The following is a 12,239-nucleotide window of genomic DNA, read 5'->3' as shown; positions in this document are numbered from 1 at the left end:
GGCTCAGGTCATGATCCTGGAGTCCCGGGATCGAGTCCCGCATCGGGCTCCCTGCTCAGCGGGGGGTCTGCTTCGTCCTCTGACCCTATCCCCTCTCATGTGTTCTCTCTCTCTCATTCTCTCTCTCTCAAATAAATAAATAAAAAATCTTAAAAAAAAAAAAAACAAAAAAACAGAAATAACCCAGTCTCTGGAACTGGTAAAGCACTGATAAAGTGAAAAACAAAGCCTCCAAGGCCCAATAAAAACCACAGAGAAAATTTACCATCAGAAGCACATCTGCCGAAAAGATGAAGTCCCAGGGCCCCTTTATGGATTGGGGGTGGGGGTGGGGGGACAGTCATTGGTTTTCACAGGCTCTTGCTTTTTTTAATAAAAGTTGCAAAAGGTGTTTTTATATCCTCCTTCTCGAGGAGCTTCTCCCTATACTCGTCCCCAATGACAGAAGTTGCAGTCCCCACAAAACTTGGATCCATCCCTGTTGGTTAAAATGCCTTTAGGGCGCCTGGGTGGCTCAGTGGGTTAAGCGTCGGCCTTCGGCTCGGGTCATAATCCTGGGATCCTGGTATCGAGTCCTGCGTCGGGCTCCCTGCTCGGCGGGGAGCCTGCCTCTCCCTCTCCCTCTGCCACTTCCCCTGCTTGTGCTCTCTGGCCCTCTCTATCTCTCTGTCAAATAAATAAAATCTTAAAAAAATAAAATTAAAATAAAATAAAATAATATGCCTTTAGAATTCTAATAGCATAGCTACCGGAAGGATGGAGCTCCCCAGGTGCCCATGTTTCTCTCCAGAGAACTAGAGTACTCCTTTTGACGATGACAAAATTCTCCCCCAAACCCACAGGGACAGGGCGTGGTACCAACCACCACTGAAACCTATGTGCTGGAGTCGGAGCTTGCCCAGGCCAGAAAATAAAAAAATGAGGCTGGATTTTTTTCAACCGTCTCAACAGGTTCCAAAATCCCACCACCATTTCAGTCAAACCTCAAGTGGGGACGCTCCCTTTGGAAGCAAGGCCCTTGCTGAGGCCACATGGAATAAACTCGATTTTAGAATTTATACCTAGCAGCATGGAGCCAGGATGCCGGCAGCCAGAGGGAGCTGGGGGGGTGGTCTACGTGCAGCCCTGCCCCTTTCCAAGGTGGTGAGCTGGCGACTGGTGGCTTCCAAGGCTCAGCTTTCTCATTTCACCCTCCTGGAGATGCTGATGACTGGCTGAGATATGACTATTCTTCAATATTACTGCCCTCCGCTACCCTAGCCCTGTCTCTCGGGGGAGTTCTCGAACGCTGGGCCTGACCTTTGTCTGGGTACCATGTTGAGAAGTTGGGCCATCTTTTGAAGTTGCCTCCCTGGGGGAGTGAGGGGGTGGGTGTGCAATGCATTTGTCCCCGGGAGAAGGGAGAAGTGAGAAGTGGCCCGAGGCCCCACGCCACTGGGCAGAACCGGGACGGGTTTCTGAGCTCGCCCGAGGCTCACGCTGATGGGGATGGACAGGCTTGGGAAAGAATGCCTTTTCTGTTCACCAGGCGCCACCTTAAATGTGCATCATGAGAGGGAAGAGGAATGCTCAGACTGGGTGAGTCAGAACATAATGCATTAAACCGTTTGCCTCCCCAGAAACGCATTCTAAGGAAATTTGACAAATGTCAAATGCACGTAGGGGCGCTCCTATCAGTATTAGGTCTAAACGGGAAATATGGGGAACCAACATGCCAAACCTTGAGCAACAGTTAACCGAACTGATACCTAAACCACTATCCACCAGGGGGTAGGATTCAACGCTGCTCTAAAACCACCTGGAGCTTTAAGATTACACTATCACATTTATTCACTTGCAAATATGTAACCAGAGTCCGCTACACACACAAGGGACTGTGTGGGCCACTCTGATACAATGATGACCTGAACCATAGAGAAGTCAAGGCCGAGCAATAAACACACTCGAAGTGCTTCCCTCGATGATCAAGCCAACCTTTCCCAGGTCAGCCTCAGATCAGTTTCAGAACCCACCGAGAGAAGGAGGTGGTTCTCCCCACCCCCACCCATCGTACTTTCTTTCTTTCCCAGATCCCTGCTTTTGGTTTTTATGGACCATAGTCAACAGTCAACAGTCAACAGATAACAACGTCTGTCTGTCTCTCTCTCGCTCATGGACACTTAAACTTCTGTGCAGAGAACTTTATGTGTCCCAGTTGTTTGAGGGTGTTAGAAGTCGGAATACCACTCCCTCTGGAAAGGAGGGAGACAGTGATGCTGGAGAGAGACACCAGGGGGGAGGGGAGGGCCTGGAACTTTCTGTCTTCATCTGGGTGATAGTTACAGGAGTGTGTACGTGTTATGATAATTCATTAGACATTTGTGATGAATGCACTTTGTTGTATGTATGTCATACTTCCATTTAAAAAAAAAAAAATCTTATTTTAGCAACGAATTCAGGAGCTAACAGAAACATGGAAACTGTAAGTAACCAGAGCGTGCTGCCACTTTCTGAGGGAAGGAAGACACAGCCTGAATGACAGGCACGCACGCGCACATTCGCAGTTTTTCCAGAAGGACTCTGCTTTTGTAGGTATCCCCTGGCTCTCCTGCCCTGTTGTCGCTTTTCCCTCTGCAGAGGGGATCATCTGAATCTAACTGGCTCATCTGGACGCTAACGTGCTCTACCTTGGTGCTCCTCGGCGGCTACTGCGTCTTTACCCGCAGCTCTGGATGGAGCCCGTGACCCACCGGCCCGTCTTCAGCCCGGTGTCTCCTCCACCTGTCGCCGCGGCTTCCGTGCTCTCCAAGCACATGCAGGGGCAGGTCCCCCGGGGTGACCCTCCAGCCCGATGGCCGCTCACCCACCCTCCACAGTGCATGACACCGCTGGGCCACTGGCTTCCTGCAAGGGCGTCCGTTTGTGTGTCCGTGAGCCACAGGTAGCTGGTGCTCTTGCTCCCTCCCCAGGGGCCGCCCTGTGCTTTCTTGGCTGGCCTCTCTGTCTGCTCAGTCGCCTGATGTGGGGGGAGCTGCAGGGCTTGGGGGCAGGCTCTCCTCTTTTCTGTCTTCCCAGTTTCCCTGGGCTTTCGACGCCATCCACGTGCTGACGGCTCTCAACTATTTACCTCCTCTCCTTGGTTATCATCTCGACTCGGATGTCTTACAGGAGTGTCTCCAAATGACCGTGTTGAAAAATGTTTTGGTTTCCCTCCAAAACTGACCTTACTCGACCTGCAGTCCTGGCCACCTAGTTAGACGCTCAGCAAAGAGTCCTCCCTGAGGGCGCCTGGGTGGCTCAGTTGGTTGGGCGACTGCCTTCGGCTCAGGTCATGATCCCGGAGTCCCGGGATCGAGTCCCACGTCGGGATCCCTGCTCAGCAGGGAGTCTGCTTTTCCCTCTGACCCTCTTCCCTCTCGTGCTCTCTGTCTCTCATTCTCTCTCTCTCTCTCAAATAAATAAATAAAATCTTAAAAAAAAAAAAAAAAAAGAGTCCTCCCTGACTCCCCTCCTCCCCAGCAACAAATCCCGCGAGCTCTAGCTTCAAAGGCACCCAGAATCTGACCACCTCCTGCCCAGCACTCGAGTGCCTACGTTACTCTCTGGCTGGGACAACCACCGTCAGCCCTCCACCTGACCTCCCACCCTTGTTCCCGCCCCCTGTGATGAGGACATCTAACAGGGCGGGGCGCCCTCTGCCAGGCAAATTTGTCCTTCTGATGATCTACCTCTTCCCCCTCGTCCCTGCTTCTCATCACGCCATCATCTGCATTGATTCATTCACGCGTCATGCTGCCCGTTAGACAGAAAGCTCCAGGGAGCCGAGAGGGAATGCACCTGCAGCTGGAGGGTGGGGGACAGGGGGTGGAGCTGAGGGCCGGTCACAGAAGACTGGCACTTTACACCCAAAGCCGCGAAGTACCAGCACTTTCAGAAAGCTGAGGAGTAATGGTCGTCACAGAAAAGGAAAATCAAAGCAGGCAATCGGACCGACGCGAAAGGACGTACCCTTTTCCTGATCAGAGAGGCTGGTGGTGAGGATGGGAGGGTCCGGCTCCTGGGGCCGGGAGGGGCCGGGGCTGGAGCTCCAGGACAGCAGGCTTCCCCTGGCACTGCTGTGATCGCTCTCCAGCCGAAGGAGCCAGTGATCGGAGAAGGAGGAACTGGTAGAGCCTGCAGGGAAGCACACAGAGGAGGCTGGACCCAGCCTCACCCGGTCGGGGTCCCCGGAGGAGGCTCTCGCGGCCAGACTCCCACCCCCGAGGCCCTGGGACTGCAGAACCAGAGCAGAGGGACATAAACAAAAGTTGGGACCAGAGGAGAAACCCCACAACGGCTTCACTACGTGACCAAGTGAAAACGTAGGGAAAGGCATTCGGGCACAGAGAGGTCAGCGCGTTGACAAGTACTGAAACGCCTCTCCTGGCGTTAACTTGCCACGACTCCGGTTTTCTAAATAGGCTATGTTTTTCATTCATTCATTCTGTGTCCTACAAAAAGCCACAGGCTTCATTGGGGTTGATGTAGACCTCTTGGGGCATTGTGGTTTAATTTGGCCACCTTCCAATAATTTTTAGGAAGAAAATAGGAGTATTAAAAAAAAAAATAAGGGGCGCCTGGGTGGCTCAGTTGGTTAAGCGACTGCCTTCGGCTCAGGTCATGATCCTGGAGTCCCGGGATCGAGTCCCGCGTCGGGCTCCCTGCTCGGCAGGGAGTCTGCTTCTCCCTCTGACCCTCCTCCCTCTCATGCTCTCTGTCTTTCATTCTCTCTCTCTCTCAAATAAATAAATAAAATCTTAAAAAAAAAAAAATAAGCTCTCTCATTCCAAAGATAAGGATAGGATTGTGAGTGAAATACATCACATAAGAAGGTCAACTTTGACCCCCCCGCCTTTTTTTTTTCCCCCCTCCAGACTTCCAAGTTTGAGGCTGTTTAGTGAACATGTTACTGGGTACGGTCAAGCCGCTAAGTTTCCTACTGAGGCCACGCATCCCTAACCACCACCCCGCCCTTCCTAACAGGACGAACGCAGGTGTGTGCACAAATGTAATTAAAGTCTGGCTCGAGGGGCGCCCGGGTGGCTCAGTCGGTGGAGCATCCGACTCTTGGTTTCGGCTCGGGTTACGCTCTCAGGGTCGTGAGCTGGGGCCCCGCGTCGGGCTCGGCTCTCGGCACAGGGGTCTGCTTGGGATTCTCTCCTGCCCCTCCCACTCATGCTCTCTCTGTCTGTGTCTCTAAATATAAAGAAATAAACCTTCTAAGAATATTTTAAGTCTGGTTTGATGAGAGACCGGAAAACTGAAATCCCCAAACCGCCAAGAGTCCCCTGCTACACAGTATTATTCCTTTCCCCTTCTTGGGTTTCACCGTGTCCATCACCCAAACCTACGAACGGGACACTCGCCTGTCGTACCCAAATCTCCGCGCTGCAGGAAGAGCTCCCCGTTCCAGATCACATGCCTCCTCTCCTGGTCCCTGTCGTCCGATTGAGTACCTTCCAACTCCCCTCCCCTTACTGAGAGGTAGCACCTACCTCTCAGGGAGCTGCTGGCTGACCAGAGAGGGATGCTGTTCCGTTTCTGATAAAATAGGATGTAAGCCCCTCGGCTATTGACCTCATCCTCTGGGAGCGGCTCTACCGTGCTGTCGTCGTAACTATACCACTGGCCATCCAAAGAGTTCCGGCAGTAGGCTGCAAAGGTCCAAACCCCAAGTGTCAATTACTGGAGGCCCCCCGCTCCCCCCCCAAAAAAACCCCAGAAAGGCGTTTCTCACGAACAGAGCTGGAAAATGGACGTATTTGTAACAGAATGAGAAAAATTGGTCCATTCCTGGCCAGAACTGCATTTTGCAGAATCAGAAAGATCAATCCGTTTCGCTCCCCGAGGCTTATTGCTAAGTGTGCTGTGACTTTAGCTGAGCCCTTATGTGGTGGCCCTTACTCAGGCAAAATCTCCAATAACAGGGAGCCCTGAGTTACTTAGCCAGACAATAATGTCAACGTTCACATGGCTCCTTGAGAAGTTTCGAAATGCACATCTCTGATTCAGTGTGTGATAAAAACAAACTCATTTGGGATTATGCTGTGCTTCTTTCCTGCCTAAGAACCGAAGCCAAACGTTTAACGAAAAGACCATAAATAAGGTTCTCGCCACCTTCTAAGCAATTGTGACAAAATACTCTCCTTTCCCTCCACATCTCAGTGAATGGTGCCATAACCCACTAGCCCCGAGTCAGCCCACTTTTCTGTAATGAGCCACAGAGCAAATATCTTAGACTTTACAGGTCACGTATGGCCACAGACGGTCTCTGACATAGATTCTCCTTGTTCTTTTTTTTTTTTTTTTAACACCCGTTTAAAATGTAAAAACCATTTTTAAGTCGTGGGCTGTACAGAAACAGGTGCCGGACTGGATCTGGCCCGCGGGCCACAGTTTGCTGAGCCCTGGGCTACTCCAGACCAGGCACCTAGGGGCTCATCTTTGCTCTTCCCTGCCCGCCCTCCCTCCACCCACCCCCCCCGGCCATGCCCCAGTCCAAATGCCGGTCTTCCTGATTCTACTTATGCATCTCAAATACCTTGATTGTCCCCTCTGGAGTCCCAGCCAACACCATCTCTCACTTGAGCCCCAGAAATTTCCCCGAACTGGAATTCCAACTTCCACCCTTGCTCCCTTCTACCTGGTTTCCGTAGAGGAGAGCTACACCCTCAATGTGTGAACTAGACTATGTCTTCAGCGCTCTGCCTAAAGCCTTTCACCGGCTTCCCGTTACCCTTTGGAAAAAATGCAAACTCTCATCCATGGCCTCCATGTAGTACTCACCTCTCCAGCCTCATCCGTGTTACTTAGCCCTGGGTCACTATACTTCCGCCATGACAGGCTTTCATCATTTCTTAAACACACCAAACTGCCCCAGGGCCTTTGCACATGCTGGTAGTGCTTCCCATCATGGTCCTCCTCCCATTATTCACCCGGCTAGTTCCTTTAGCTCTCGGCGTACAGGCGCCATCCTCAGAGAGAGAGGCCTTATCTCTAGCACAGACATGGTCAGCCGAATACCCTTTATAATGCCAGGCAGTGAACGAGCTAAAGCGACAAGCATCTTGTCATTGTGTGTGTCCCCATGAGGCCAGCACTCCTGTCTGTCTTGCTCATCACAGAAGCTCTGGTACCGCACACAGAGTCTACACAGAAGGGGTACTTGCCCTCGCCCCCCGTTCTCTGGCAGGTGCCTGGCGTGTGATGAAGGGTGTGCACATGCCCAGGGCCCGAGGGAGCTCGGCATTCCCGGGGCAGCTTGAAGCTCGGGCCACGGACACGACGCATGACCACGGCAGCCACGAGCCGAGAGGCAAGGCTCACCTGTGTAATGCCCACCTTGCAGACTGCCGTGGTGGTTGCAGACGGCATATAGGTCGTATAGGAAGTCCAGTGGGTAGCCGGCGGGCAGGCAGGCCGGGGGCTTCCAGGGGGGCCAGGGGCCCGTCACAGGCGGGGGGCTGGTGCTTCTCTGGGCCACGTGGGGAGCCATGTTGAGGCCAGAGAGCGGGAACTTCACCAGCGTGGACAGCTTGTTCCTTCTCTCGCCCACTTGACAGAACCTCTTGAGGTGGATGATGAGGATGTCCGGCAGGGTCCACAGGCTCAGCTTCACCATGCCCTGCTGGAGGGCCTTGCAGTGCGGACACTTCCATGCATCGTCCTGAGCCAGCTGGAAAGGAAGCCACGGGGACCGTGAGCCGGCCCGGCCCGACGCACCGTGGCCAACCCACCAGTCCCGGCCCGGGGGCGTGGACCCTCCGGGCACCACCTGCTCCTCCTTGGTGTAGAACTGAAAACACTCGTCCAAGGTACAGCTGTGCTGCTGGTGGGCCCACCGCTGCCGCCACACGCTGTCCGCATCCTGCACCCGCTCCTCCTGGAGGCTCCCGAACAGGCTGCGAGGAGAGGGGACCACGGGCGTCGGGGCTTCTCGCCGCCGAGGGGGCTCCCACCTGGACTCCGCACAGCACGCGGGTGGGAAGGCATCCACCAGGGGAGGCAAAGCTGCCCCGCCCGGCGCCTCGGCCGCACTCGGGCTCCCGGGAATCCCGCTCTCGCCCACCAGCTCCCGGAGGGACCCCGCGCTGGGCCGATCCGCCTCGGCTTCCTCGTCCAGCGCGGGGCCCGGGACCTCACAGGGGACTCGTGAACGCTTGCTGGACTGAACGGGGTCCTTTTTACAAAGTAGGGCCACGTGCACTTGGGGTGACAGGCACAGCCACGCTGAGCGCCTGAGAGCGTGGACTTGAACCAGACAGCCTGGGTTCGAATCCCGGCTCCGGCACGCGAACGAGCTGCGGGACACTGAGCAATCGGGTAACCTCTCTGTGCCTCGGTTTCCACAGCTGGAAACTGTGGATTATGGTAGTGCTGACCTCATGGGGCGGGACCAAGAGGAAATACACCGCATCTATGCGGAGCGCTCAGAGCCGGGAGCGGGTCGGCGTCACCTAAGTGGTTACTACTCTTACCACCACCGCTCCTCACACCGCTCCTCACGGTCATGGTCATGGTCATGGTCACTACTGTTTACATACAGACACTTGTCGTTAGGGTCTCTCAGATGCAGGGCCCATATGGGATCAAGGACGTGTGCATACTGCCTTAGGCATGTCGGGGGACCCCGGGCACGGGAAGATTTATTTGCACAGGCAGGCCCCAGTCTCCTCCGCGGGAGCCCCAATCTGTTGAACTCACCGCTCCTTGGCACAGATGTCCCACTCCACGGCCAGTTTGACGTGGGGGGGGCCCCCCGGCCTCCTGAGGTGCAGAGCCCTGAGGGGAGAGAACACGGAGCCCATCAGAAAGCACGGGGTCTCCTTCCCACAGCTCCGCCCCCAGGCCCGGGGCCGATGTCCCGAACACAAGTGCCCGAACTAAGGGTGAACTAGGGGTAAACCAAGGCCGGGCGGGCAGACGCGTGACCAGAAGGGCCGTGGCCTGGGGGAGGCCTTCCTTCAGCGTGGTCCACTTTCCAGGGCTTCTCAAACTACCTACGACGAAAGACCCGTTTGTTGATCGGTTTCTAAACCACTACAGACGGATCCTTTGGCAAAATACAATAAAAATAATGGGGGGGACAAAATAAAAGTCCAATTTAAAAATTATTATAATTTTAGATTATAGATAATTTAATATGTATCTATATACTGTAGATAATATATATTCATCATATTTTCAATTGCTCTGTCCTTTTGTCTTAACACACCTCTGTGCTTCCTCTCAAGTTCTGTCATGGGCCAGGGACAATGAGTGGTCAGGTGGGCATCAGTCTGTGGAACTCGCTTGGAAGCCAGAGTCCCGTGAGGGGGGCCCCTCTCAGAGCTCCCCAAACCCCTGTGCTCCCCTTTCCCGTTAGACCAAAGCAGGATGAGCCAAAGTTTCTCCAGCTTCCCTAACTCTGTAAAGCAGCTCCCAAGCAAGAAGGGTGCTTAGAAACTTTGGGCTTATGCCCTACTCTGCTGGTTCCTGGTTTTTAAAAAGGAGAGGGGTCCTTCCTTACTATGATCCTGACACCTAGTCGGATTCTGACACCAATTCCAGTGTGGGCTTTCTGTCAACACCACCAAGCAATCAACTCAATTCCAGCATCATCTACCAGAAGACTAGCATCAGATTCCCACAGGTGAAGGGCTCCGTCCTACAGGACTGCCCCCTCCCACTTTAGACACCAACCGCAAGTCTGGGTTGTCATCTGGGCGTTCTGACCCCCTGGCTGCAGACAGGAGGCTCCAGGGCCCCCTCCTTGGGTTTGATGAATTTGCTAGAGCAGCTCACAGAACTCAGAGAAACATTTCACTTGCTAGATCGCCAGTTTATTACGAAAGGATGTAACTCATGAATAGCCGGATGGAAGAGAGGCAGAGGGTGATGTGTGTGAGAAGGTTGCAGAGCTTCCATGCCCTCTGTGTGCCCACCACCGGCCCTCCCAGCACCTCTGAGTGTTCACCCACCTGGAAGCTCCCCAAACCTGCCCTTCTGGGTTTTTATGGAGGCTTCATTATACAGGCATGATTGAATTGATTAATCAATCTCCAGCCCCTCTCCCTCCCCTGAGGTCTTCGGGTAGGAAGGAGAGTTCCAACCTTTATCCCACGGTTGGTTCCCCTGGCAACCTGGCCCCATCCTTAGGTTCTTTCCAAAAATGACCTCGTTAATGTAAACTCGGGTGTGGCTGAAAGGGGCTTGTTAGGGAGAATAAGGCACCTTTATCACGTATCACTAAAAGCATTCCAAGGGTCTTACGAGCTCTGTGCCACAAGACCAAAGACATATTTCTTATTATAAATCAGAATTATCACACCTCTGTTAAGGATTCACTCGGCTTTGGCTGGCTGAGTCAGAAAAATCAGAGATGTTTACTGACAGTTTTGTGTCTGTGGGGAAAATGACCAAAAGTACTAGATAGTTTACAGAGCAAAACCACCTCTCAGATACTTTGCTGCTCATGTGCATTGCTCGGCAGGGCCGTGCAAGGTGAAAGCCGTGGGGCGGGGGGGATGGGGGGCACACTGGCGTTACCCCTCAATCACAGACACGGTGTTCTACAGCTTGAACCAAAGACTCCGTGGCAGAATTCTCCCCTACCCCAGACGGGACGGTCAGGCTAAATTCGGCAGCATGAGCTCACTGAACCAATTTGGGTTTCTCGGTCAGACTGAAGTGGGTTCAGATTCAGGCTGGGCCATCAGCTACCTAAGTAGGAGCAAGTTAGTGGACCCCAAGTGGCTCTGTTGGTTAAGGGTCTGCCTTTGGTTCAAGTCATGATCTCGGGGTCCTGGGATTGAGCCCCGCTTCAGGATCCCTGCTCAACGGGGAGCCTGCTTCTTCTTCTCCCTCTGCCCCTTCCCTCTGCTCATGCTCTCACTATTAAATAAATTAAAAAAAATATATATGAGCAAGTTAACTCATCTCTGGGAACTTCAGTGTCCCCTCATCTTCGAGATGGCCATCACAGCCCCTCTCTAGACGTAAGGGCTGAAAGCACAGAATGTGTCTAAGGATCTAACATACCAGGAGGTGAGTAACCAGGAGTAGATAGGATGATAATCAACGTACGGACACAGAACCTCCAAGGACTCCAGTCAAAATACAGTGACACCTCTTCTCTTACCAAATCTGGAATGTGCCCCCTTACCTGTCCACTGCCCAGTGACAGAGGGGATGGCTGTCCTGTGGGGATAAGTAGCCGCAGGCCAGAGAAAGCCCCACAACCCGGACGGAGAACAGAGATCCCGGGTTCTGACGAGACATCAAACAGAGACAGTGGGTCAGCATCGTGTTGACTGCACTGAGACTCTCAAGGGCAAATAAGTTAGTCAAAGACTGTCCTCCTTTTTGTTGATGGTGTATTTTGAGTATGCCCTTAAAAAAAATTAGTATTCAGGGGCACCTGGGTGGCTCAGTTGGTTAAGCGACTGCCTTCAGCGCAGGTCATGATCCCAGGGTCCTGGGATCGAGCCCCACATTGGGCTCCTGGCTCCGCGAGAAGCCTGCTTCTCCCTCTCCCTCTCCCCCTGCTTGTGTTCCTGCTCTCGCTGTCTCTGTCTCTGTCAAATAAATAAATAAAATCTTTAAAAAAAAAAAATTAGTATTCAAAACCTGCAGATATAAAGATCTTTTTTTTTTTTTTTAACAAGATGCACACTAGGGGCGCCTGAGTGGCTCAGTCGGTGAAGCGTCCGACTCTTGATTTTGGCTCAGGTCGTGATCTCAGGGTCAATGGGATCGAGCCCCACGTCGGGCTCCGCACTAGGCATGGAGCCCGCTTGAAATTCTCTCTTCCTCCCTCTGCCCCTCCTCCCTCTAAAAAAAGATACATGCTACACCTTTTAGCATAGCAATCTAACACGTTTAACATATTAAATTAATAGATAATTTACCTGACTTTAAGATGATTATCATCATCACCAAATGGCCAAAATGAGGCGAGTATCTAAAAGAAAGCTAGTGTCTACTTTACATACCAAATGCTTCAGAAGTATTTATATGCTTCAAACAACAACAACAACAACAAAATAAGCCACATAAGGAAATACTACCTATGTTTTCATTCTAAGATGTATGTTTTTTTTCATATTCTAACACTTCTGAAGTTGGAAGGGAGCCTTAAATGGCGTCATTCCAACAGTCAAAATGTGGAAACAACCCAAGTGTCCATCAACAGGTGAGTGGATAAACACAATGGGGTCTACACACACAATGGAGTATTTATT

General features: G+C 52.6%; 1 protein-coding gene across 2 annotated transcripts in view; it reads right to left on the bottom strand.

Annotated features, from left to right (window-relative positions):
• The window catches only part of USP43 (ubiquitin specific peptidase 43), a 53,107-nt gene that overhangs the window by 7,773 nt on the left and 33,095 nt on the right, over positions 1-12,239 (bottom strand). Inside the window, exons 9-14 of one of the 2 annotated variants that reach the window (XM_034989823.1) lie at positions 11,162-11,265; positions 8,722-8,799; positions 7,793-7,919; positions 7,345-7,693; positions 5,514-5,672; positions 3,988-4,152 (exon numbers count right to left, since the gene is read on the bottom strand). In XM_034989823.1, the coding sequence (XP_034845714.1) occupies positions 3,988-4,152; positions 5,514-5,672; positions 7,345-7,693; positions 7,793-7,919; positions 8,722-8,799; positions 11,162-11,265 (982 nt within the window). The remainder of the gene's footprint in view (positions 1-3,987; positions 4,153-5,513; positions 5,673-7,344; positions 7,694-7,792; positions 7,920-8,721; positions 8,800-11,161; positions 11,266-12,239) is intronic. The other variant, XM_034989824.1, reaches the window with a different exon arrangement.

This window comes from Mirounga leonina, unplaced genomic scaffold, assembly GCF_011800145.1.
Source record: "Mirounga leonina isolate KUSES-001 unplaced genomic scaffold, KU_Mleo_1.0 Mir_488, whole genome shotgun sequence".
Lineage (NCBI taxonomy): Eukaryota > Metazoa > Chordata > Mammalia > Carnivora > Phocidae > Mirounga > Mirounga leonina.
This window is presented reverse-complemented; position numbering and strand designations above follow the sequence as displayed.